This window comes from Somniosus microcephalus, chromosome 33, assembly GCF_052327205.1.
Source record: "Somniosus microcephalus isolate GS21.2 chromosome 33, FLI_Smic_1.0, whole genome shotgun sequence".
Lineage (NCBI taxonomy): Eukaryota > Metazoa > Chordata > Chondrichthyes > Squaliformes > Somniosidae > Somniosus > Somniosus microcephalus.
In genome coordinates this window covers 33,575,491-33,602,746 of record NC_141019.1, presented here as the reverse complement: position 1 = coordinate 33,602,746, position 27,256 = coordinate 33,575,491, and the positions used below count along the sequence as shown (strand labels likewise).

The window sequence follows — 27,256 nt, the reverse complement described above, 5'->3', positions numbered from 1 at the left end:
AGCCTCTGACCTCTTGTTGCCACAGTATTTATGTGGCTGGTCCAGTTAAGTTTCTGGTGACCCCCAGGATGTTGATGGTGGGGGATTCAGCAATGGTAATGCCGTTGAATGTCATGGGGCAGTGGTTAGACTCTCGCTTGTTGGAGATAGTCATTGCCTGGTACTTGTGTGGCGCGAATGTTACCTGCCATTTATCAACCCAAGCCTGAATATCGTCCAGGTCTTATTGCATGCGGCCATGGACTGCTTCATTAAGTGAGGAGTTGCGAATGGCACTGAACACTGTGCAGTCATCAGCGAACATTCCCATTTCTGACCTTATGATGAAGGTCATTCATGAAGTAGCTGAAGATGGTTGGGCCTAGGACACTGCCCTGAGGAACTCCTGCAGCGATGTCCTGGGGCTGTGATGATTGACCTTCAACCACCACAACTATCTTCCTTTGTGCTAGGTATGACTCCAGCCAGTGGAGAGATTTCCCCCTGATTCCCATTGACTTCAGTTTTACTAGGGCTCCTTGATGCCACACTCGGTCAAATGCTGCCTTGATGTCAAGGGCAGTCACTCATCTCTGGAATTCAGCTCCTTTGTCCGTGTTTGGACCAAGGCTGTAATGAGGGCGGGAGCCGAGTGGTCCTGGCGCAACCCAAACTGGGCATCAGTGAACAGCTTATTAGTGAGTAAGTGCTGCTTGATAGCACTGTCGACGACACCTTCCATCACTTTGCTGATGATTGATAGTAGACTGATGGGGCGGTAATTGGCCAGATTGGATTTGTCCTTTGTGTGGGCAGGACATATCTGGGCAGTTTTCTACATTGTTGGATAGATGCCAGTGTTGTAGCTGTATTGGAACAGCTTGTCTAGAGCCAGGGCTAGTTCTGGAGCACAAGTCTTCAACACAACAACCGAGATGTTGTCGGGGCCCATAGCCTTTGCCGTTTCTTGATATCACGTGGAGTGAATCGAATTGGCTGTAGTCTGGCATCTGTGATGATGGGGATCTTGGGAGTAAGCCGATATGGATCATCCACTCGGCACTTCTGGCTGAAGATGGTTGCAAACGCTACAGCCTTGTCTTTTGCACTCACGTGCTGGGCTCCACCACCATTGAGGATGGGGATATTCATGGAACCTCCTCCTCCCGTTAGTTGTTTAATGGTCCACCACCATTCACGACTGGATGTGACAGGACTGCAGAGCTTTGATCTGATCTGTTGATTGTGGGATCGCTTAGCCCTGTCTATAGCATGCATGTTGTCCTGTGTTGCAGCTTCCCCAGGTTGGCACCTCATTTTTAGGTATGCCTGGTGCTGCTCCTGGCATGCTCTTCTACCCTCCTTATTGAACCAGGGTTGGTCACCTGGCTTGATGGTAAGGGTAGAGAGGGATATACCGGGCCATGAGGTTACAGATTGTGGTGGAATACAATTCTGCTGCTGCTGCTGATGGCATCACAGTGCCTCGGATGCCCAGTTTTGAGCTGCTAGATCTGTTCTGAATCTATCCCATTTAGCACGGTGGTAGTGCCACACAACACGATGGAGGATGTCTTCGGTGTGAAGACGGGACTTCATCTCCACAATGAGTGTGCGGTGGTCACTGCCACCAATGATGTCATGGACAGATGCATCTGCGACAGGTAGATTGGTGAGGACAAGGTCAAAGGTTTTTCCCTCGTGTTGGTTCTCTCACCACCTGTCGCAGGCCCCCAAACAGTAGTTGTCATGTCGGGCACAGTATAAATCAGGAAATTAGAGGTGCATATAACAAGGGTAATACAGTAATCATGGGGGACTTTAATCTACATATAGGCTGGGCAAACCAAATTTGCAGTAATAGCGCAGAGGACGAGTTCATGGAATGTATGCAAGAGTTTTCTAGATCAATGTGGTGAGGAACCAAGAAGGGAACAGGCTATTTTAGATCTCGCATTGTGCAATGAAACAGGGTTAATTAATAATCTTGTAGTAAAGGAGCCTCTGGGGAGCAGTGATCATAATATTATAGAATTTTATGTTGAGTTTGAGAGTGATTTAGTTAAGAAACTAGGGTCTTGAATCTGAACAAAGCAAACTACGTAGGTATGAAAGGCGAGTTGGCTAAGGTAGGTTGGGAAACTAGATTAAAAGATATGATGGTAGATAAGCAAACATTCAAAGAAACAATTCATAATTCACAACAAAAATACATTCCCTGAAGGAATGAAAACCCCATGGGGAAAAATGGTCCCACTGTGGCTAACAAGAGAAGTTAAAGATAGTATTTGATTAAAGGAAGAGGCTTATAATGTTGCCAAAAAGAGTAGGAAGCCTGAGGATTTTAGAATTCAGCAAAGGAGGACTAAGAAATTGATAGAGAAAATAGAATATGAGAGTAAACTAGTGAGAGACATAAAAACAGATTGTAAAACATTCTATAGGTACATAAAAAGGAAGAGATTAGTGAAAGTAAATGTGGGTCCCTTAGAGGCTGAGACAGGTGAAATTATAATGGGGAATAAGGAAATGGCAGCGACATTAAACAAATACTTTGTATCTGTCTTCACAGAAGACGACACAAAAACATTCTGGAAATAGTGGAACCAAAGGTCTAATGAGAATGAAGAACTTAAAGAAATTAGTATTAGTAAAGAAATAGTACTAGAGAAATTAATGGGACTAAAAGCTGACAAATCCCCTGGACCTGATGGCCTACATCATAGGGTTTTAAAAGAGGTGGCTACAGAGATAGTAGATGCATTGGTTTTGATCTTCCAGAATTCCCTAGATCCTAGAATGGACCCCATGGATTGGAAGGTAGTAAATGTAACCCTGCTATTCCAGAAAGGAGGGAGAGAGAAAATAGGGAATTTTAGACCAGTTAGCCTGACATCAGTAGTAGGGAAAATGCGAGAATCTATTATTAGAGATGTGGTAACCGGTCACTTAGAAAATAATAATAGGATTGGGCAGAGTCAACACGGATTTATGAAAGGGAAATTGTGTTTAACAAATCTAATAGAATTTTTTGAGGTTGTAACTCGCAGGGTAGATGAGGGGGAACCAGTGGATGTAGTGTGTTTGGATTTTAAGAAAGCATTCGATAAGGTGCCACACAAGAGGTTATTATGCAAAATTAGGGCCCATGGGATTGGGGGTAATATACTAGCATGGATTGAGGATTGGTTAATGGACAGAAAGCAGAGTAGAAATAAACGGGTCATTTTTCAGGTTGGCAGGCTGTAACTAGTGGGGTACCGCAAGGATCAGTGCTCAGGCTTCCGCTATTTACAATCTATATCAATGACTTAGATGAGGGGACAGAGTGTAATGTGCCCAAGTTTGCTGATGATACAAAGCTAGGTGGGAAAGTAAGTTGTGAGGAGGATGCAAAGGGATATAGACAGGCTACATGAGTGGGCAAGAACATAGCAGATGGAATATAATGTGGAGAAATGTGAAGTTATCCACTTTGGTAGGAAATATAGAAAAGCAAAATATTTTTAAATGGTGAGCGATTTGGAAATGTTGGTATTCAGAGGGAGCTGGGTGTCCTTGTACACAAATCACTGAAAGTTAACATGCAGGTACAGCAAGCAATTTGGAAAGCAAATGGTATGTTATCTTTTATTACAAAAAGATTAGAGTATAAGAGTAAAGAAATCTTACTGCAATTATATAGGGCCCTGGTGAGACCACACCTGGAGTATTGTGTACAGTTTTGGTCGCCTTACCTAAGGAAGGATATACTTGCCTTAGAGGGAGTGCAACAAAGGTTCACCAGACTGATTCCTGGGATGGGGGGGATTGTCCTTTGAGGAGATAAGGCCTATATTCCCTAGAATTTAGAAGAATGAGAGGTGATCTCATTGAAACATACAAAATTCTTACAGGGCTTGATAGGGTAGATGCTGAGAGGCTGTTTCCCCCTGGCTGGAGAGTCTAGAACCAGGGGTCACAGTCTCAGGATAAGGGGTCAGCCATTTAGGACTGAGATGAGGAGGAATTTCTTCACTCAGAGGGCGGTGAATCTTTGGAATTCTCTCCCCCAGAGGGCTGTGGATGCTCAGTCATTGAGTATATTCAAGACAAATATAGATAGATAGATAGATGTTTGGATATTAAGGGGTTCAAGGGATATGGGGATATTGTGGGAAGGTAGAGTTGAGGTAGAAAATCAGCCATGATCTTATTGAATGGCGGAGCAGGCTTGAAGGGCCAAATGGCTTACTCCGGCTCTTATGTTCTTATGCCAGTAGTTTCTGTTTTTATTACAAAAAATTCTAATTTATTTTCTTAATTCTTTATTTGTCTTTAAACAGTTTTTGTTTAAACAATATGTGGACATAATTGAGGTAACTATCTTAGATGGTTTACTGAGCTCAACACAGTGAAGCCACCTTCGCTGGAAAGTGTGAGTATGTGCAGATGTTGTGAGGACAGGATTGGGTTTGGCTGTGATGTTCTTTGTGGTGGCATACCTTGTGGATACACTCATATGAAGAATGGGCACTTTTTTATTCATTCATGGGATGTAGGCGTCGCCGGCAAGGCATTTATTGCCCATCCCTAATTGCCCTTGAGAAGATGGTGGTGAGCCGCCGCCTTGAACCGCTGCAGTCTGTGTGGTGAAGGTGCTCCCACAGTACTGTTAGGGAGGGAGTTTCAGGATTTTGACCCAGCGACCATGAAGAAAGAGCGATTCTACTTCCAAGTCAGGAGTGTGTGAGATTTGGAGGGGAGGTAGGGGTGCTCCTAGGTGCCTGCTGCCCTTGTCCTTCTAGGTGGTAGAGGTCGTGGACTTGGGAGGTAAAGTACACAAGGCTGCCAGCCTTTGTGAAACTATACGCCAGCAAAAAAACAGTGCCTTCAGCACAGGAGAATTACCTCCCTAAACCTCTCCACCTCTCCTCCTTTAAAACACTCGTTAAAAACCTACCTCTTTGCCCAACCCTGTCCTAATATCTCCTGTTCCTGGGACTAGGGACAGGGTCACTGGCAAGGCTTGGAAACTAAGCAGAGCCAGGCCTGGTTAGTACCTGGAGGGGTGACCACCAGGGAAGACCAGGTGCAGAAGGTCACGGAAGGAGCCCCGGGAGGGGCGGCTGGTGAGCAGGCCCGGGCGTTGGGCTGAAGATTGTCGGACAGGAGGAATGGTGGAAATGGAATGGCGGCGCGCACAGACGCAGCGGCTTTGCTTCTCCCAGGACGGTGCTATTTACGTTTAATGTTAATGTTATTTGTACTGGACTCATGGGAGCTTGCAAGATCACATTTTGTTGTTCATGTACTTGTGCATTGTACAATGACAATAAAGTTGAATTATTATTATTATCATGTGGCTCGGTGTCAAATTTTGTTTGGTAATCGTTGCTGTCAAGCGCCTTGGGACATTTTACTACGTTAAAGGCGCTGTATAAATGCGAGTTGTTGTTGGAGGGGTGAAAAGTGCAATATAATAGAATTTTTTTAAACAATGAAAGGATAAGAGAGGGTAGATAGAAGCAGGTTATTTCCAATAGTTGAGGGGTCTAGAACAAGGGCCCATAGTTCCCATTAAATTTAAGAGATTTAGAACGGAGGGACAGAGAAACTTCTTCACAGAGAATTGAGAGGCTGTGGAATTCACTTCCAGGGTTAATGGTTAAGGCAGAAACTATGCCAACATTCAAGATTAGATTGGATAGGTGCATTAAGGAAAAAGGGGTGAAGGGATATGGAAACCGGGCGTGTAAATGTGATTAGGACGATTTGCTCATGTGGAGGGTTAACGTTGACACAAACTGGTTGGGTCGAATGACCTGATTCCACGTTGCAACTTCTGTGTATTTCTATGTAAAAGGCAGAAAAAAATGAACAAAAATAAAAGGATGTTGGGTATTTCTTTTTCTACCTGTTGTGACAATTAGTTCCATGAATGTTTTTCATATTTTGTGGAGGTGACATCACATTCTAACTACAGGAGGAATTTTCCTCTGTGAATTTGTTTGGAGTGTGTCGAAAACAGAACATTGTAAACTCCCTGCACAACAATCAGTAAATTGGATTTCACACTGGAACCAAACTGCACAGCAACATAATTCACTGTGATAAAATCATCTTTTCCAATTGTGGAATATGATTTTGTATAGATAGAAGTTAATACTTGTGTCCAAACTTCAGTGTTTTTCATAAATCACCTATCCAAAAACTTCCAGAATTGTTGATTTTACTTTCAGATTTAAAATAGTTTCAGCAACAAACGAGGAAGAATTACAGAAATAACAGAAACAAAAAATGCTGCAGACACTCAGCAGGACAGTCAGCACATGTGGAGAAAGCAGGAGTTAACATCTGGGAAGTTCTGGACGCTTCTCGTGTCCTGGACAACCACGTGTGCGGAACGTGTCGCCAGCTACAACGGTTCGAGCTCCGGGTTTCAGAGCTTGAGTGGCGACTGCAGTCACTGCAGTGCATCCGCGAGGCTGAGAGTTACGTGGCTAGCACACTTCTGGAGGTGGTCACCCCGCAGCTTAAGAGTGTGCAGGCAGAGAGGGAATGGGTGACCGCCAGGCAGGTAGTGCAGGAGTCCCCTGAGTACATCTCGCTCGCTAACCAGTATTCAGTTCTGGATACTGGTGAGGGCGATGGTTCCTCTGGGGAGTGCAGCCAGAGCCAAGTCTGCGGCACCATGGGTGGCTCAGCTGCACAGGCAGGCAGGAAGAAGAGAGGAAGAGCAATAGTGGTGGGGGATTCGATAGTTAGGGGAGCAGACAGGTGTTTCTGCGGCCGCAGACGTGACTCCAGGATGGTATGTTGCCTCCCTGGTGCCAGGGTCAAGGATGTCACTGAACGGCTGCAGGACATTCTGAGGGGGGAGGGTGAACAGCCAGAGGTCGTGGTCCTGCAGGCAGATTTTAGGGAGCTAGGAAAGAGATTAAAAAGCAGGACCTCAAAGATGGTAATCTCCGGATTACTCCCGGTGCCATGTGCTCGTGAGTACAGAAACAGGAGGACAGAGCAGATGAATGTGTGGCTGGAGAGATGGTGCAGGAGGGAGGGCTTTAGATTCCTGAGGCATTGGGACCGTTTTTGGGGGAGGTGGAACCTGTACAAGCCGGACGGGTTGCACCTCAACAGGACCGGAAGCAATATCCTCACGGCGGGGTTTGCTAGTGCTGTAGGGGAGGGTTTAAACTAGCTTGGCAGGGGGATGGGAACCTGAGAGTGGATTCAGAAGGGAGAGAAGCAAAGCTGGAAATGGAAGGCAGAAAATTAGTAAGCGAGTTTGGAAGGCAGAGGAAACAGGCTAGAAAATAGACAACAAAGGGGTTTGGCAGTGCTAAATTGTATATACTTCAACGCAAGGAGTCTAGGGAATAAAGCAGATGAGCTGAGGGCACAGATAGACACGTGGGAGTATGATATTATAGCTATTACTGAGACATGGCTGAAAGAAGGGCAGGAATGGCAGCTCAACATTCCTGGATACAGGATTTTCAGACGAGATAGAGAGGGGGATAAAAAAGGAGGGGGGGTGGTCAAAATATTGATTAAAGAATCAATTACAGCTGTGAGGAGGGAGGATATCTTAGAAGCATCATCAAATGAGGCCATATGGATTGAACTGAAAAACAAAAAAGGGGCAATCACACTGCTGGGAGTGTACTACAGACCGTCAGAGGGAGATAGAAGAGCAAATATGTAGGCAAATTTCTGAGACGTGCAAAAATAGGGCAGTAATAGTAGGGGATTTCAACTTCCCTAATATTAACTGGGATAAAATTAGTGTGAAAGGTATAGAGGGAGCAGAATTCCTAAAATGCATTCAGGAGAACTTTTTTAGCCAGTACGTAGCAAGCCCAACAAGAGAGGGGGCGGTTCTGGACCTAGTTTTAGGGAATGAAGCTGGGCAGGTGGAAAGGGTATCAGTGTGAGAGCATATTGGTGGTAGTGATCATAATTCAGTTAGATTTAGGGTAGTTATGGAAAAGGACAAGGATAGACCAGGAATAAACGTTCTCAATTGGGGAAAAGCTAATTTTACTAAGCTGAGAGGTGATTTAACCAAAGTGGACTGGAGTCAGAAACTTGAAGGTAAATCGGTGTCAGAGCAGTGGGAGGCATTCAAGGAGGAGATAGTGAGGGTTCAGAGCAAGTATGTTCCCTTAAAGAAAAAGGGTGGGATTAGCAAATGTAGAGCTCCCTGGATGTCAAGGGGCATACATGGTAGGATAAAGAAAAAAAGGGAAGCTTATGACAGATACCGAAGACTCAATACTGCAGAAAGCCGAGAGGAGTATAGAAAGTGCAGGGGTGAAATTAAAAAGGAAATTAGGAAAGCAAAGAGAGGGCATGAAAAAATATTGGCAAGTAACATCAAGGAAAACCCAAAGATAAGAAATAGGAGCAGGAGTCGGCCATTCGGCCCTTCAAGCCTGCTCCGCCATTCAATAAGATCATGGCTGATCTTCTACCTCATCTCCACTTTTCAGCACTATCCCTATATCCCTTGATTCCCTTAATATTCAAAAATCTATCGATCTCTGTCTTGAATATACTCGACGACTGAGCCTCCACAGCCTTCTGGGTAGAGAATTCCAAAGATTCACCACCCTCTGAGTGAAGAAATTCCTCCTCATCTCAGTCCTAAATGGCCGACCCCTTATCCTGAGACTGTGACCCTTGGTTCTAGATTCCCCAGCCAGGGGAAACATCCTCCCTGCATCTACCCTGTCAAGCCCATGTTTCAATGAGATCACCTCTCATTCTTCTAAACTCTAGAGAATATAGGTCTAGTCTACTCAATCTCTCCTCAAATGATAATCCCCCCCATCCCAGAAACCAGTCTGGTGAACCTTCGCTGCACTCCCTCGATGGCAAGTATATCCTTCCTTAGGTAAGGAGACCAAAACTGTCCACAATACTTCAGGTGTGGTCTCACCAGGGCCCTATATAATTGCAGTAAGACGTCTTTACTCTTATACTTAAATCCTCTTGCAATAAAGGCCAACATACCATTTGCTTTCCTAATTGCTTGCTGTACCTGCATGTTAACTTTCAGTGATTCATGTACAAGGACACCCAGGTCCCTCTGAACACCAGCATTTCCCAATCTCTCACCATTTAAAAAATACTCTGCTTTTCTATTTTTCCTACCAAAGTGGATAACTTCACATTTCTCCACATTATATTGCATTTGCCATGTTCTTGCCCACTCACTTAGCCTGTCTATATCCCCCTGAAGCCTCTTTGCATCCTCCTCACATCTTATATTCCCACCCAGCTTTGTATCATCAGCAAACTTGGATATATTACATTTGGTCCCCTCATCCAAATCATTGCTGTAGATTGTGAATAGCTGAGGCCCAAGCACTGATCCTTGCGGTACCCCACTAGTTACAGCCTGCCAACCCGAAAATGACCCGTTTATTCCTACTCTCTGTTTTCTGTCTGTTAACCAATCCTCAATCCATGCTAGTATATTACCCCCAATCCCATGAGCCCTAATTTTGTTTAATAACCTCTTGTGTAGCATTTTATCGAATGCCTTCTGAAAATCCAAATACACCACATCCACTGGTTCCCCCTTATCTATTCTGCTAGTTACAACCTCAAAAAACTCCAACAGATTTGCCAAACACGATTTCCCTTTCATAAATCCGTGTTGACTCGGCCCAATCCTATTATTATTTTCTAAGTGCCCTGTTACCACGTCCTTAATAATAGATTCTAGCATTTTCCCTACTACTGATGTCAGGCTAACTGGTCTGTAGTTCCCGGTTTTCTCTCTCCCTCCTTTCTTAAATAGTGGGGTTACATTTGCTACCTTCCAATCCGCGGGAACTGTTCTAGAATCTATGCATCCACTATCTCTATAGCCACCTCTTTCAAAACCCTAGAATGTAGGCCATCAGGTCCAGGGGATTTATCGGCTTTCAGTCCCATTAATTTCTCCAGTACTACTTTTTTACTAATACTAATATCTTTCAGTTCTTCATTCTCGCTGGACCCTTGGTTGTCCACAATTTCTGGGAAGTTTTTTGCATCTTCTTCCGTGAAGACAGACACAAAGTATTTGTTTAATGTCTCTGTCATTTCTTTATTCCCCATTATAATTTCTCCTGTCTCAGCCTGTAAGGGACCCACATTTACTTTCGCTAATCTGTTCCTTTTTACATACGTATAAAAGCTTTTACAGTCTGTTTTTATGTCTCTCGCTAGTTTACTCTCATTCTATTTTCCCTTTCTTTATCAATTTCTTGGTCCTCCTTTGCTGAATTCTAAAATCCTCAGGCTTACTACTCTTTCTGGCAGCATTATAAGCCTCTTCCTTTGATCTAATACTATCTTTAACCTCTTGTTAGCCACGGTTGGACCACTTTTCCTGTGGGGTTTTTGTGCCTTAAAAGAATGTATATTTGTTGTAAATTATGTATTAATTCTTTAAATTAATTGCTCATCCACTTTCATACCTTTTAATGTTGTTTCCCAATCTACCTTAGCCAACTCGCCCCTCATATCTACGTAGTTTGCATTGTTTAGATTTAAGACCCTAGTTTCGGATAAAGATGTTTTATAAATACATTAAGAGCAAGAAGATAACTAAGTAAGAGTAGGGCATTTTAGGGACCATAAAGGTAACCTATGTGTGGAAGCGGAAGACATGGGTATTGTTCTTAATGAATACTTTGCGTCTGTTATTACAAGAGAGGGACGATGCAGACATTGCAGTCAGGGAGGACGAGTGTGAAATATTAGATGAAATAAACATAGTGAAAGAGGAAGTATTAAGGGGTTTAGCATCTTTGAAAGTGGATAAATCCCAAGGCCCGGATGAAATGTATCCCAGACTGTTAAGAGAAGTAAGAGAGGAAATAGCAGAGGCTCTGACCATCATTTTCCAATCCTCTCTGGCTACAGGTGTGGTGCCAGAGGACTGGAGGACTGCTAACGTGGTACCTTTGTTTAAAAAGGGAGAAAGGGATAGACCGAGTAATTACAGGCCAGTCAGCCTAACCTCGGTGGTGGGAAAATTATTGGAAAAAATTCTTAAGGACAGGATAAATCTTCATTTAGAAAGACACGGATTAATCAGGGACAGTCAGCATGGATTTGTTAAGGGAAGGTTGTGTCTGACTAACTTGATTGAATTTTTTGAGGAGGTAACAAGGAGGGTCGATGAGGGTAGTGTGTTTGATGTAGTCTATATGGATTTTAGCAAGGCTTTTGATAAGGCGCGCACGGACGCAGCGGCTTTGTCTCTCCCGAGACTGAGCGTTTTCACCCTCCTTCTGAGTCTCTTCTGGACTCTGCTGATTCGGGAATTAAAGGCTGACCTACCGTACAGCCGGCAGACGCTCCTAGACAGCGGGGCCGACTGCGTGCGGCTTACACTCGGCGACATCGATCTGCCTCCCGACATCGCCCGACCCCCGGGACCAGCGTGGCGTCCTTCCCCAGCCGGAAGTCAGCGCAGACCGCGCAGGGAACGCAAGCAGAAGCGGGGTAAGAGAGCAGGTATCCAAAACAGGCTGAAGAGGGCCCCACACAAACCCTCCCTCCCAAGTATTTTCCTGGCCAACGTCAGGTCACTGGAGAACAAAATGGATGAGATCAAACTGGATCTCTCCACACAGAAAAGGACAAAGGAATGCTGCGCCATGATCTTCACAGAGACCTGGCTGAACAACGGCATCCCTGACACCACCATACAACTAGAAGGACGCACGGTCTTCCGCGCCGACAGAACTGCAGACTCCGGTAAGAGCAAGGGAGGCGGTTTGTGCATTTACACTACCAATGCCTGGTGCACTAACACTGATGTAATTGATAGATCCTGCTCGGCTGATTTGGAATTCCTCATGGTAAGGTGCAGACCCTTCTACCTGCCTCGGGAATTCACGGCTGTTATCATCACTGCGGTCTACATCCCACCACACGCTAATGCCAAACTAGCACTGAAGGACCTCTACAGGGCCATCAGCGAACAACAAACTGCGCACCCAGACGGAGCTTTTATCGTCGCGGGGGACTTCAATCACATAAACCTAAAAACTGTACTACCGAAATTCCACCAGAATGTCTCCTGCCCCACAAGAGGGGAGAACACACTGGATCAAGTCTACACGAGCATTGTAGACGCTTATAAGGCCATTCCCTGCCCACACCTTGGGAAGTCTGACCACCTCTCCCTGTTTCTAGCCCCGGCATACAAACCGCTCATCAAAAGAGGGAGAACATCAGTGAAAGTATGGCCAGAGGGGGCAGTATCAGAGCTTCAGGACTACTTCGAACGCACTGACTGGGGCATGTTTGCCCATAATGACATCGAGGAATACGCATCCACAGTGTTATTCTACATCAACAGCTGCGTCGAGGTCATCACGACCCATAAAAATATCAGGACATACCCCAACCAGAAACCCTGGATGAACGGAGAGGTCCGCTCACTGTTGAAAGCACGCGACGCAGCATTTAAATCTGGCGACACGGCGGCTTACAGTGCAGCTAGGACCAACCTTAAAAAAAGGGTATCAGGACTGCCAAAAGGAAACAGACACTGCGGATAGAGGATCACTTCCGCAACAACTCGGACCCCCGGCGCATGTGGCAAGGCATCCAGTCCATCACTGACTACAAGGGCAAAAACACCAGTCCCCCAGTCAGCGATGCCTCCCTTCCGGAGGAGCTTAACAACTTCTACGCTCGCTTCGACAGGGACAACATGGAGCCGGCTACCAAAGCCTTGCCACCCCCGGAAGACCAGGTGCTCACTCTGTCGTCCTCCGACGTAAGGGGTGTTCTACGCGGAGTGAACACACGAAAGGCTGCTGGACCGGATAGCATCCCTGGACGGGTACTCAAGGAATGTGCTGATCAGCTGGCTGATGTCTTCACCGCCATCTTCAATCTGTCATTGGCCCAGGCAGTAGTCCCTACATGCTTCAAGACCGCTACCATTATTCCTGTGCCAAAACAAACGGCTGTGACGTGCCTGAATGACTATCGACCTGTCGCACTCACACCCATCATAATGAAGTGTTTCGAGAGACTGGTCTTAGCCCACATCAAAGCCAGTGTTCCTGCCTCCCTTGACCAACACCAGTTTGCCTATCGTGCAAACAGATCAACGGAGGATGCAATCACAACTGCTCTACACTCGGCACTGAATCACCTAGATGGTAAGGAGACCTACATCAAAATGCTGTTTATAGACTACAGCTCAGCATTCAACACTATCGTCCCCAACAAGCTGGCCTCCAAACTCTTGGCCTGAACACTTCCCTCTGCAACTGGACCCTGGACTTCCTAACAAACAGACCCCAGTCTGTCAAATTAGGTAACCACACCTCCCTCCCCCTGACCCTGAACACGGGGGCCCCACAAGGATGTGTGCTGAGCCCCCTCCTCTACTCCCTCTTCACCCACGACTGTGTGGCTGTTCATGGTTCCAACACCACCATCAAGTTTGCGGATGACACCACGGTAGTAGGCCAGATCACCAACAACGATGAGTCAGCCTACAGGGAGCAGGTCCAGCATCTCGTGAAGTGGTGCGCCGATAACAACCTGGCCCTTAACACCAAGAAAACAAAAGAAATCATTGTGGACTTCAGGAAGTCCAAAGGCGGAAGTCACACCCCCATCCACATCAATGGGGCTGTGGTGGAAAGGGTGGACAGCTTTAAGTTCCTCGGAGTCCACATCACGGAAGACCTCTCCTGGTCCCTCAACACCTCCTCTCTGGTGAAGAAGGCCCAGCAGCGCCTATATTTCTTAAGGAGGCTGAAGGGATGTAATCTGTCACCCCTGATCCTCTCTAACTTTTACTGCTGCACTATAGAGAGCATCCTGACAAACTGTATCACAGTATGGTATGGCAGCTGTAGCTACTATGACCGGAAAGCCCTGCAGCGGGTAGTCAAAACTGCCCAACGCATTACCGGCACCCGGCTACCGACCATAGAGCACATATACCAGAAACGCTGTCTACGGAGGTCACGGTCGATCATCAAAGACCCTACCCACCCCAGCCACAGTCTGTTCGCCCTCCTACCATCTGGGAGACGCTACAGATGCATTCGCACCCGTACGACCAGATTTAGGAACAGCTTCTTTCCCAGGGCTGTCATCCTACTGAACTCCACAAATAAACTTTAAAGCCTGCACATCTGCCAATGCACTTTATTATGGTCATATTTATGTTAATATACTACAAGCCAAATGTATGTTGAATGTTTAAATGTCTTAATCCAAATGTACACTCTCGGGAGCCGCAAGCCTATATTTCGTTGTACTGCACTTGTGCACTAACAATGACGATAAAAGTTGATTTGATTTGATTTGACATGGCAGACTGGTCGCAAAAGCCCATGGGATCCAAGGCAAAGTGGCAAGTTGGATCCAAAATTGGCTCAGAGGCTGGAAACAAAGGGTAATGGTCGAAGGGTCTTTTTGTGACTGGAAGGCTGTTTCCAGTGGGGTTCCGCAGGGCTCAGTACTGGGTCCTTTGCTTTTTGTGGTATATATCAATGATTTGGACTTGAATGTAGGAAGTATGATTAAGAAGTTTGCAGATGATAGAAAAATTGGCCGTGTGGTTGATAATGAAGAAGAAAGCTGTAGACTGCAGGAAGATATCAATGGACTGATCAGGTGGGCAGAACAGTGGCAAATGGAATTCAATCTGGAGAAGTGTGAGGTAATGCATTTGGGGAGGGCTAACGAGGCAAGGGAATAAACTATAAACTATAAATGGTAGGACACTGAGTAGTGTAGAGGAACAAAGGGACCTTGGATCTGTGGACATGCACTCCCTGAAGGTAGCAGGACAGGTAGATAAGGTGGTTAAGAAGGCATATGGGATATTTGCCTTTATTAGCCGAGGCATAGAATATAAGAGCAGGGAGGTTATGCTTGAACTGTATAAAACACTAGTTAGGCCACAGCTAGAATACTGCGTGCAGTTCTGGTCACCACATTACAGGAAGGATGTGATTGCACTAGAGCGGGTGCAGAGGAGATTTACGAGGATGTTGCCTGGGCTGGGGAATTTTAGCTATGAGGAAAGATTGGGTAGGCTGGGGTTGTTTTCTTTGGAACAGAGGAGGCTGAGGGGGCGAATCTAATTGAGGTGTATAAAGTTATGAGGGGCCTAGATAGAGTGGATAGAAAGGACCTATTTCCCTTAGCAGAAGGGTCAATAGCCAGGGGCCATAGATTTAAAGTAATTGGTCGGAGGTTTAGAGGGGAGTTGAGGAGAACCTTTTTCACCCAGAGGGTGGTGGGGGTCTGGAACTCACTACCTGAAAGGGTGGTAGAGAGGCAGAGACCGTCATGACATTTAAAAAGTACTTGGATATGCACTCGAAGTGCCGTAACCTACAGGGCTATGGACCAAGAGATGGAAAGTGGGATTAGGCTGGATTAGGCTCTTTGTCAGCCTACGTGGACAAGATGGGCTGAATGGCCTCCTTCTGTGTTGTAAACTGCTATGATTCTATGAACATCCAGATGTGAACCCTTCCTTCAAGAACTACTGGAGCATTTTTACCTAAAGGTTTTTGATCATGGAGTAAACAAAAGATGACAATTTTAGACTATTGTGAACAGACTTTATGATTTTTCATTTTATGGGTACTCATTACTAATGAACTTTTCAGAAGCTTGCTTCCGTTTTTTTAGTAGGTTATACCACACACAATCATTCAGGGGATTTTACAATGTGAACATTAAAACACGATCTTGTACCTCATCATTCCTGTACACAACGTTGTATTAAATCTGTGTGAGGACTGAGCGACAATTAAACTCTCCCAAGAGCAAAAATTCAGAGAAATATTTTTTAAAAATATGAATCGTCACGAACAGGATTCGAACCTGTGCGGGGAGACCCCACTGGATTTCGAGTCCAACGCCTTAACCACTCGGCCACCGTGACTCATACTAAAGCAGTACATAGATGTCTTAATATAGATTGGAAAAGCGCTCGGGTAAACATTAACTGGAGCAGGCCGAAACCTGTTTAACAAATTTAACATCTATTTATAAAATAGATAAAAGCAGCTCAATTAGAGAACAGCCGGGAAGAGTTTTACACACACAAATCTGTTTAGAAAGTTCAATGATTACAGTCTTTTGCTGGAGATAAAAGGTAAAATGTGCTGCAAAATTCTAATGGTGGAAATCTCAAATGAGAAAATACACAGGTATTGAGTTCTGATGAAGGCTCCACATCCCAGAATGTTAATAGCCCGTCTTTTCTGTTTCATACTAAACGAATATTAAAAAAAACTTGCATTTAAATCACTGATAACGTCGAAACAGCAGCTACCGCTCTCCCAGCGGGAAAATGGATTTCTAAAGAAGTGGATGTTCTATCTACTTTTATATTATAAATGTGATATTAATTTGGGACCGTTTATGAATTGCACTTTCCCTTTAAGTGTTTGAAGCGTGTTGTGAGGCTGGAGCAGGCCGAGTGCGAGTTTGCAGGGTTAAAGGGTCACCCACCTCTGGAACAAAGATAAGATTGTGTATTAACTTTTACAATACGTGATAAACAATCAAGAATCTGAAGAAAATAGGGAATATTTTATTATATGTTCGATTAAATTGAATTTGTTTTGTGTTGCTCGCCAGCACGCGCCTGGACTGTTTTAATCCACCTCAAGAGGGGTGTCCGCATCAATATTTATATCGTCTGCATTACTTTATGACCCGTTCTGTAATTTAGCACGAGACAGATAATGTATAAGAATGTAATATACCAATGATAAAGTATTTGTTTTGCTCATTTGTTCCCTAGTTTGTCTTTTATTGATCTCCTTGGGCTCCCACCCCCCTCTACCTCCCCGGGTGAGCGGCTCCGGGTTTGGCGGGATTTGGCCGCTCGCTGCCGCGCGCCTGCTTCAGTTGTGAAAAATATTGACTGAATAATTGAAATGTGGAAAATATTTAATATTAGGCTCTCCGAAACTAGCTTGTAAAACCCGAGGTGAGTTTATTTCTTTTCTTTCAATCGCCGTTTTAAGTGTTTCTAATGTGCTAGATTTGACCCCCTTCAACCAGCAAAGTTCAGTATTGCGCTTTGTAACTTTTAGTGTTGCAAACGTTGTTGTACTTGGATTAAAAGTTCTTTTGGGCACTTCATCTCCAGCTGCCCCTCTCTCCCCACATTCCTTTGTTAAAGCTATGCCCCTGATTTTAATATTTTTTAAAATAAATGTGTATAGTTAAAAATCTAACGTGAGTCCCAATAATATATTAATGGTTTAAAACTGTGCAAAGCTCAGCCTATCTACAAAGATCAACTGGTGACTGTGACAGATTTCTTTCTGACACTTGGGGGTGAATGAAGATGTGTTTGGGAGAGATGTCACTTCTGTTATAAGACACTTCTACATTTAAATCCAAGCACCACTGTCCCAGATTGATGTTTCTTCCTGTTGCTGCTCCAAGCCAAGGCCCTTTAGACCTGCAGTTGATGGATAGAAGGCATTAAAATCTGGCTCTGCACAGTGTCGACTCAACAGCCACTTGTAGGACCCACAAAAATGTAGGTCACCGATGCCATTGGTTCCTCTGCTTTGTGTCAGAGAGTGCTGTCACTGGTGTGAGGGCTACACATGTGCTGTCTTTGACACTCTTTCAGTATATAATTGCTTTTTATTAGTTGTAAACCTTGTGAACTTTCCCCATTTTACAGTGGCTGGCAAAGTACAACTAGTCAGGTGTCCCGAGGTTAATGTGGTCTGCATTACCAACACTTCTCAAGATGCACAAATGAGGGATGGTAGAGGATAATGGAAAGAAGAAGGATTTTCTGTTAAATTAGTTAGTTGAGAGTTCACTTGAAGGCCTAGTGGGTAAATGCACTGCCTGGTGTAGCACTTGATGGTCCAGGGTTCAATTCCTAGTATGTGCTGATCTCATTTCGGACAGTTGGAGTGTTACAATTGGCCTCCATGCCAGGGCAAACTAGGCCCAGAGATATTTCATGCAAAGCATATTCCTATTCGTTGCTGTACTACTGGTCAGAAGTGGTTCTACTGGGTGGAAGGGGCGAGGAAGAGATTGAAACTAGATTCATCCTGGTCTTTTCTTGTGCTCCTCTCCTAGGGTTGGAAGTGTTTTGTTGGGTAGGAAATTTCTGTTTGGTACACCACAGCTGACTGCAGCCAAGAAGGCCCCAAGACTTGTATCTGTCCTTCTCCTCTCAAGAAGGTAGTGGGTGACTTATGCCAGTCCCTCTCCTCTCCTGCTCTGGACCTGCTGACAGGACTCTAGTAAAAGAGCTCAGGCGGGGGCAACTCTATATTTTGTCCTCTTTGCACAGATGTATGTTTCTCTTTCCCCCCCCCCCCCCCCTTTATAACACTTTCTTTTTACAGTATTTATGTTTTACAGTGTTCTTTTAGGCAGGTGACTGGTTCTTCTGCGCTGTCCCCCTCATGGGTTGGTGGGATTTCACCCCTTTCTCCACCCCCTCCTCCCCACCCCCTGGTTTTCTGTTGTTCCAGGTTGCTTCTGTCCTATGTTTCTGCCGCTCTGAGGAGTGCACGGTGTGGACCTGAACATGATGAACTGTGAACTATTAGCAACGTGCAGCGCCTTGGGGTACTTGGAAGGAGACAACTATCACAAAGAGCCTGATTGTTTAGGTAAGTCACGTCAGACCAGAGCTTTCAGTCGTGGTTTAAATGTTGTGCTGGTTTGATCCCGAGAATTACATCAAATTACTTCAACAAAAGTTGTAACACAATTGAGAGATTTTGTTGCGCCTTGCTTGCAATCATTATCCCAATCCATCAAATGCGTTGCTGGTTTTACCAATCTTGCCACCATTTATTTTTATAACCTACAATCTCGCGATTCCATTGTTCCATTTGTTCGGAACTTTTAAAATTAAACCATCCTTCAATTATGGCCACCGACTTTTGAGTCACATGGTGGGGCGAGATTCCAGGATTCAAGTGTGACAACTGACATGCAGAAAGTTTTAATTAAAAAAAAACATTTACATGTCACCACACAACATGTATCGGAGAGTGAGATATAAAGCAGTAATCATCATCATGAGGGTTCAGATGACAACAAAAACCATAGTAGCAAAGCTCGAGTGGTTTATAATCATCTGAACTTTGGATGGTTGCAGTGTTTATTATAAGTGTTATTCCTTTTACTTGCGTTTCGTTTTGATACATAATTGTGTCCAGGCTGAAAGACTAATGATTGTGATATAGCTGCTGTAAGTGTGATAGTTACCAGAAAATAATGCAGTTACATAGAATGTAGAGCACAGAAACAGACCATTCGGCCCAGCTGGTTCGTGCTGGTGTTCATGCTCCACACGAGTGTCCTCCCACTCTTCTTCTCACCCAATCAGCATCAATGTTCTCTTTTTTTTGGGCTGCGCGGCCCATTCAAAATAATGCGCATGCACGGTTTTTCCCGTGAGCCGGCTGCATGGGACCTCCAGAGCGCTGTGCAGCCACGCAGTTTAAAGGGAACATTGATCAGCATATCCTTCTATCCCTTTCTCCCTCATGTGCTTGTCTAGCTTCCCCTTAAATGCATCGATGCTATTCGCCTCCACCACTCCCTGTGGTAGCGAGTTCCACATTCTCACCACTCTCTGGGTAAAGAAGTTTCTCCTGAATTCCCTAATTGGATTTATTAGCGACTCTCTTATATTGATGATGACTTCTAGTTTTGGGCTCCCCACAAGTGGAAACATCTTCTCTACCCTGTTAAACCCTTTCATAAGCTTAGACCTCTATCAGGTCACCCCTGTTAATGTATGTTAATGTGCAACTTGAATCCTGTCCCAGTTGTGGCAGGACTTCAAACCGTCCCAATACTTCAAAATGTACAGCACTTTATCGCATTGAGGAGCATCTGAACGTGCTACACGCTGTGAATTACTTTAGAAGTGCAGTGATTGTTACATATACAAATTCAGCAGCCATTCTGAGCTAGCAATGTCCCACAAACAAAAAAATATTTGCAAGAGAGTGTCGAGGTTTTGGGTAAGGTCAATCCAGCCTTCCTCTTCCATTAGCAGTTGGTGAAGTGAAAAAAGGGAAAACGTGGATGGTGATTAGCAGTACTGGTATAACCCACACCTTCCTTGCTGCCTTGGCAAAGCATTTGTGATACCAATATCATTTTGGCGCGCGAGTGCAGTGACAGTTGAAAGTGAGGAGGTGCTCATAGGAGTCACTGGTTTCCGGACGTGCTGCCGACTGCACTTATTCGCGGTCCCTGGAACGCCTCCTTAGACCCCAGTTTGAGAAACACTGTTGTAGAGGATAACTTTGTCTATTTTATTTTGTGATTGCTAGCTACAGTGACAGGTACTGATCGAGGAACAAGCTGAATTAGCCACTCAAGCTGCTTAGCCTATAGCTTTGTAGCTCAGTTAATAAATGCACTGCTCAGTGCCTTACAGAGCAAGAAGCTCGCAGGCTTGATCCTTGGTTTGTGCTAAATAAACCGACCCCAGCCACAGTGCTACAGTTGGCTTCGGAGCCTCTAGGGATGGGGAAAGAAATCAGCCAGAGCTCCTGCTCCTGATAGAATGATAGAAGGAGGCTATTCAGCCCATCGTGCCTGTGCCGGCTCTTTGAAAGAGCTCTCCAATTAGTCCCACTCCCCTGCTCTTTCCCCATAGCCCTGCAAATTTCTCCTTTTGCTGTCTAAGGATTCTTTCTGGAAAGTGCACATGTGGACGTTGGACAGAAACCGAATGGGGTTTGGTTGTGATGCCCATCATGATGGCATAGCCTGCCAGCACTTGCTTTCTAGGTTCACGCATGAAAAATGGCTACTTAAGTGGAACCGTACCCCAGCGAGAGTCGCCGCCTTCAGGGAAAGGAGTGGAGAAGATTGGAAGTGACATATTTGTTTTTAAAAGTAAATGTTGTGACTGGAATTCATTCTTGTCTTTCAGAGAGCATCAAGGACCTAATCAGGTACCTAAGACATGAAGATGAGACGAGAGACATTCGGCAGCAGCTGGGTGCTGCCCAGATCCTACAGAATGACTTGCTGCCCATTATCGCACAGTACCCTCAGGAGAAGGTGCTCTATGAAGCAGTTATCAGGTGTGAGCCAAATTAGAAAGACTTTTGCTGCATGGAACATTTTTGCAGAGTGCTCCCTGTGTGGAAAAGGGCAAAGAATTTATGTAGCAATAGTGTAGTCTCTGCATTTAGGTGCTGTCTCAAACTGCAACAGTGAAGTGTGCATCAATTACTAGTTTTGTCTGAAATGGGTGATTCGTAACCAGAAACAGGCAAAGATTCGCAGTGTGCATGAACTATATCTATTAGTCAGGTTTGCCGCACAGCGATTGAGGGCGTGAGCTAAAAGTCGTCAAGATTTGATGTTCTGTTCTTGGCTGTTTCCTTCAAGGTCGCATTTTTGTCTTTTCATTATTGGAATTGTTTGCAGGAGGGATGCTGCTGGGCTGTGCAGTCATTACTGCTTTTTGCTTAAGATTCGGGGACATCACTACAGAAGGCGCTGTGAAAGATCCGAACAGTGTGGGAGGCAAAAGAGCCGATGTCGGGCACAAGTGGCAGTTCAGAGAAGGTTCACTTGGTTGATTCCGGAGATGAGGGGGTTGAGTAGGTTGGGCCTCTACTCATTGGAATTCAGAAGAATGAGAGGCGATCTTATCGAAACATATAAGATTGTGAGGGGGCTTGATCGGGTGGATGCGGGGAGGATGTTTCCACTGATGGGTGAGACTAGAACTAGGGGGCATAATCTTAGAATAAGAGGCTGCCGTTTCAAAACTGAGATGAGGAGAAACTTCTTCACTCAGAGGGTAGTAAATCTATGGAATTTGCTACCTCAGAGAGCTGTGGAAGCTGCGACATTAAATAAATTTAAAACGGAGATAGACAGTTTCCTAGCAGATAAGGGAATTAGGGGTTACGGGGAGAGGGCAGGGAAGTGGACGTGAGTCTAGGTTCGGATCAGCCATGATCCTATTGAATGGCAGAGCAGGCCCGAGGGGCCGTATGGCCTACTCCTGCTCCTCCTACTTATGTTATGTTAAATTTAGCACCTGGTGGGGTTTGGTGTCAGGATTGGTCTGGGGGGAGGGGGAAACTTTTTAGTGTTTTTTTTAAACAATAGGGGTACTACAAATTTATCGAACTTCTGTTTAAAAAGTCTAAACATTTCATTGTGTACTCACCTTTACTAAGGTGGCTGCCAGAGGAGTGTGCGTGTCCAGGTATTCCCTCTGGTGGCCGGAGCTTGAAGCTGCAGCACCCAGAACTGTCACATTAACAGGAAACTCCCTCCCTAACAGCACTGCGGGAGCACCTTCACCACACGGACTGCAGCGGTTCAAGAAGGCAGCTCACCACCACCTTCTCAAGGGGCAATTAGGGATGGGCACTAAATGCTGGCCTTGCCAGCGATGCCCACATCCCATTGAACGAATAATTAAAAAAAATCCTATTGAAAATGTGACGGGGCAGGCGTCAGCTGTGGACACAATTAACGTTAAAAACCTCAGACACTGTTGACACAGGAGTTTTGAATGGATAGATAACAGAATATACCAATTTTAATAATAATTGTTTTTCATTTGTAACACAGTGTGATGTCTGGTGTGTTCCTCCCCGTGTTTTGTTTCTAGATTGTTGGTAAATCTAACACAGCCGGCACTTCTGTGTTTTGGGAAGGTTCCTGACAACCCTACCTTCAGGCATCACTTTCTGCAAGTGGTTTCATATCTGCAGGGATACAAAGAGGCAAGTACATAAGAACGTAAGAATTAGGAGCAGGAGGAGGCCATTCGGCCCCTCGAGCCTGCTCCGCCATTCAATGAGATCATGGCTGATCATCGACCTCAACTCCACTTTCCCGTCCGATCTCCATATCCCTTGATTCCCCTAGAGTCCAAAAATCTATCGATCTCAGTCTTGAATATACTCAACGATTCAGCATTCACAGCCCTCTGGGGTAGAGAATTCCAAAAATTTACCACCCTCTGAGTGATGAAATTCCTCCTCATCTCAGTCTTAACTGGCCGACCCCTTATCCTGAGACTGTGACCCCTGGTTCTAGACTCTCCGGCCAGGGGGAAACAACCTCTCAGCATCTACCCTGTCAATCCCCCTCAGAATCTTGTATGTTTCAATGAGATCACCCCTCATTCTTCTAAACTCCAGAGAGTACAGGCCCATTCTACACATTCTCTCATAGGACAACCCTCTCATCCTGGGAATAAATCTAATAAAGGATAGAAAGGAAGCTAATCTTCTATGGCAGAATATGTCTGGATGTGAGACTCCAGTGAACTGCTTAATTGTCAGCCACATTCAATAGAAGAATATTTTAGATCTCCTTACTTCATAGGAACAGTAAATAATGGCGCTTCATTTTCAGAGGTAGCCAAAGATGCATGGCTGCTGTAATGGAATATACAGCTATGCGATTACTGCAGCCGTGAACCTTTGAGACTGTCTAAACTCATTTCATTTAGGATGCTAATGAGAGGCAGGCAGTCAATCAAGAGCTGGATTGGCTGTGATGCCCTTCATGGTTGAATTGCCTGCCAACATTCACTGCGTAGACCCTCGTGAAGAATATACACTTGCACGAGATAGTAGCACCCGTTAACCCTCCTGCAGCAGGAGTTGGTGCCTCGAGGGGTGGGGGGGGGAATCTGGGATTGGGTAAAAAGCAATTTAAGGTGACATGGTGGGCTAGCTCTAGTATGATGTACCGCAGTGGGATAGGAGACAGGTTTGTGTCCAGATATCACAGTCTGGTGAGTTGCTGGTCTTTGCTGTGTTTTGAGGGAAGCGGGGACTAAATGGTTTCAGGTCTGGCGCTGCCTCACTGGGAGGAAGGAAGGGCCAGTCACCCTGAAGCATACTTATTTTGTGCATCACTCTTTTTTTTCCTAATTAACTGCACTTTTTTTTTTAAGCACTACTAATGTCCAGTGTAGTTAAACCACTGTCTTTATGTTGTAGGCTTTTGCAGATGAAAAGGTGTTTGGAGTTCTCAGTGAAAAACTCTATGATCTCTTGCAGCTGGTAAGTGAAAATACAGCTTTATTTAAAAGAAAAACCGGCCTGTGATAGCTCAGTGGGTAAAAGCACCATCTGTTTTATTCCTCAACCATACATGAAGGACCCAGGCTTGATTTCTGGTTGGTGCGGAGTTTGGTGATCTCAGCCAGCCCAGCACTCTGCCACCTGAAGTCGGCTTCAACATCCCTGGGTTAGGGAGGAGGAAAATGGCCCACGAGTTCCTGCTCCTGATTACTGTTTGTTGACCATTGCTGGAAACTGTACGCCTGAATGTCGGCTGAGGACAGGATTGGCATTGGCTGTGTTGCCTTCCCCAATGTTGCCTGGGCTTGCACATGAAGAATGACCACTCGGGCGAAGTACCAAAGGGCTGGCAACATCTTGCAGAACTATTCCCCCAGCAAGAGTCCGCACCTTTTGGAGAGGAGGGGGCAACTTGTTTTGTTTTAAAAACTGTTCGATTTTTCTTATTATTAGCTTTTTTTCTAAATAAAGGCAGTGTCCAGTTGTCTCCCCTTCAGTTCAGTTAGTAGCAAGAGTTTTAACTTGAACATGTGACTGAATTGATTTAAACAATAACAAACTTCAAATTCCCTTAAAGGATCAAACCTGGAACCTTCTAGTCGTGTTTATCTGGCGTTGAAGAACTGCTGGTACAAGAATTACACTAGGCTGTGATGTCCTTTTCTCCCCACTTAAAGATGATGTTTCTGTAACAGGATTGGGAGCAGAGGCAGGAGGAGGATAATCTGCTGATTGAAAGGATCCTGTTGCTGGTTCGAAATGTTCTACATGTGCCTCCTAACCCCGAGGAGGAGAAGGTCAGTTGTGATAAATTGTCTCCAGATTCTTTGCTTTCCTTTTGGTGCTTAAATGTTGCTTGATTCCATTAGTTCTCCTCTTATTCATCACTCATGGGGCAAACACTGGTCATGCTAATGTGTAAACTTATATAAGGTGTAATTAAAGGAAAAGGGTATTCTGTTAATTGCCACACACAAAGAGTGAGTTGTCTAACTAGTGCCTGTCTCTTGAAGGCAGCTGGGTACAGGTGTATTGTGTAAAAGTGACGTCACGAGCATGTTGGAGGACCGTCGACAACACACTCATTTCAATGGTGTCACTCAATCTATGCTAACTACCTATAAACCAGTGAGTTAAAAACGTAAATGCAGGAACAAGGGAGGTCTGAAGCACACGAATGGGTGCATGGATATCTTCCTTGTGTAGCAATTTAGTGCAAAACCTTTCTTCTTAAGTGCATTGTATTAGCCGTTCACCCTGTCTCAGTGGGTGTCAATCCTGCACACAAGTTAAATGGATGTGTGTGCATAATATAGAGAGAAATATAGCCTCAAACAAACTTCACGTTCCACCCTGAATTGCAATTCTCCATTCTCACTTTTCTTAACGAGTGTTCCATTATCAATCCCTCTTTCTCTGATTTTTTTTCTATGATACCTCCTGTTTAATTATGTAACATTTCATTACTTAAGACCGAGGGGGTGAGATTTTTTCCATTTCCATTATGTGCCGTGTAAACCTAATCTGCTTAATTGTGCAACTGCTCTTTTTGCATGAAATGTTAGCGTCCCAGATGGATTCCTACTTGCTTATTCCAGTTTGGTCCTGGGAAAATGATCAAAATGAGCACAAACGATCTGACTGACAGGAATTGAGTGTACATTGGGAGTGCCACAATGGCTCAGCTGAAAACTATAGTGCACTATATTGTAGTAAAAACAGAAAATGCTGGAAATACTCAGCAGGTCAGGCAGCATCTGTGAAGAGAGAAACCGAGTTAACGTTTCAGGTCGATGACCTTTCGTCAGAACTGGAGCTTCCAGCATTTTCTGTTGTTATTTCGGATTTCCAGCATCTGCAGTATTTCTTTTTGTATTAGTGCACTATATTGTACTGTTTTCTCAACACTTTTTTGGGGAAACAGATGAAATAATATGATGGGTTTCTCCCAAGATTGCGATGTGAGACTAGTCTCACATTTGTTTTATTGAAGATTCCTGAATTGTATTAAGTCTCCAATATCTAATTAAAGTGGGAAGTACAATATCCACACCACTAAGCTTTAACAATCTCGCTGATCTATCTGTTCTGTTTCTTGTTTAGTCACAAGCTGTCATCTCCATACCAAACTCTTTTTGAGCAGATTAACTCTTTATCAAAGATAAAACTGTTGAAAGGTTCACTCATCAGGAATAAAACCTTCAATACATTTTCCCCCCTCCTCTTCTCCTGCAGTCATTGGAGTTTAGTTCCACGTGCTGGACACTGATCGCCCTTTGTTACCTCACCCAAGGCTCATCCATCCTTCACGTGAGCGCCTAGGCACCACGTGTCTGCACACTCATCGCCTCCTCAAATCAGCCACGCCGAATCCTGTCCCCATACCCGTGCACTTTCCAGCCAGGGCCAGTGCATAGTGATCAGGGCAGAAATCCAGACTGACTTTTTTCCTATTTAAGAACATAAGAATTAGGAGCAGGAGTCGGCCATTCGGCCCCTCGAGCCTGCTCTGCCATTCTGTAAGATCATGGCTGATTTTCTACCTCCACTCCACTTTCCCGCCTGATCCCCATATCCCTCGATTCCCCGAGAGTCCAAAAATCTCTCGATCTCAGCCTTGAATATACTCAACGACTGTGCCTCCACAGCCCTCTGGGGCAGAGAATTCCAAAGATTCACCGCCCTCTGAGTGAAGAAATTCCTCCTCATCTCAGTCCTAAATGGCCGACCCCTTATCCTGAGACTGTGACCCCTGGTTCTAGACTCTCCAGCCAGGGGGTAAACAGCTTCTCCGCATCTACCCTGTCAATCCCCCTCAGAATCTTATATGTTTCAGTGAGATCACCTCTCATTCTTCTAAACTCCAGAGAGTATCGGTCCATTCTACACAATCTCTCCTCATAGGACAGCCCTCTCATTCCAGCAATCTTTTTCTCCCCTTTTTCCACCGCCCCCCCCCCCCCCCCCACCCCACAAATAACCCAGTCCTAGGATCAAACCTTCCTGGACTGTATGTCCTGATTGTTCTGTGCAATGAGGCGGAGAGTATAGGCAGGTGACTGGCTCCCAGGTCACAGCCAGCACTCCTGTGTTGCTTGGAGATAGATAAAAAATGACTGAACTGACTTAAAAAAAAAAAACATTCATGCAACTTGGCAAACAAACATTCTTAAACATCACGACACCTTGATTTAAATTTTTCG

General features: G+C 44.9%; 1 protein-coding gene and 1 non-coding gene across 3 annotated transcripts in view; one reads left to right on the top strand and one right to left on the bottom strand.

Moving 5' to 3' along the window:
- Nucleotides 1–15,822: 15,822 nt before the first annotated feature.
- trnas-cga (transfer RNA serine (anticodon CGA)) lies at nt 15,823–15,904 on the bottom strand. The gene has a single exon. It is a non-coding gene; the product is annotated as a tRNA-Ser (tRNA).
- Nucleotides 15,905–16,843: 939 nt separating this feature from the next.
- The window catches only part of timeless (timeless circadian clock), a 53,034-nt gene continuing 42,621 nt past the window's right edge, over nt 16,844–27,256 (top strand). Inside the window, exons 1-6 of one of the 2 annotated variants that reach the window (XM_085972993.1) lie at nt 16,844–16,960; nt 18,085–18,626; nt 20,918–21,071; nt 22,625–22,739; nt 23,970–24,032; nt 24,749–24,850. In XM_085972993.1, the coding sequence (XP_085829119.1) occupies nt 18,542–18,626; nt 20,918–21,071; nt 22,625–22,739; nt 23,970–24,032; nt 24,749–24,850 (519 nt within the window). In that variant the 5' untranslated portion in view covers nt 16,844–16,960; nt 18,085–18,541. The remainder of the gene's footprint in view (nt 16,961–18,084; nt 18,627–20,917; nt 21,072–22,624; nt 22,740–23,969; nt 24,033–24,748; nt 24,851–27,256) is intronic. The other variant, XM_085972992.1, reaches the window with a different exon arrangement.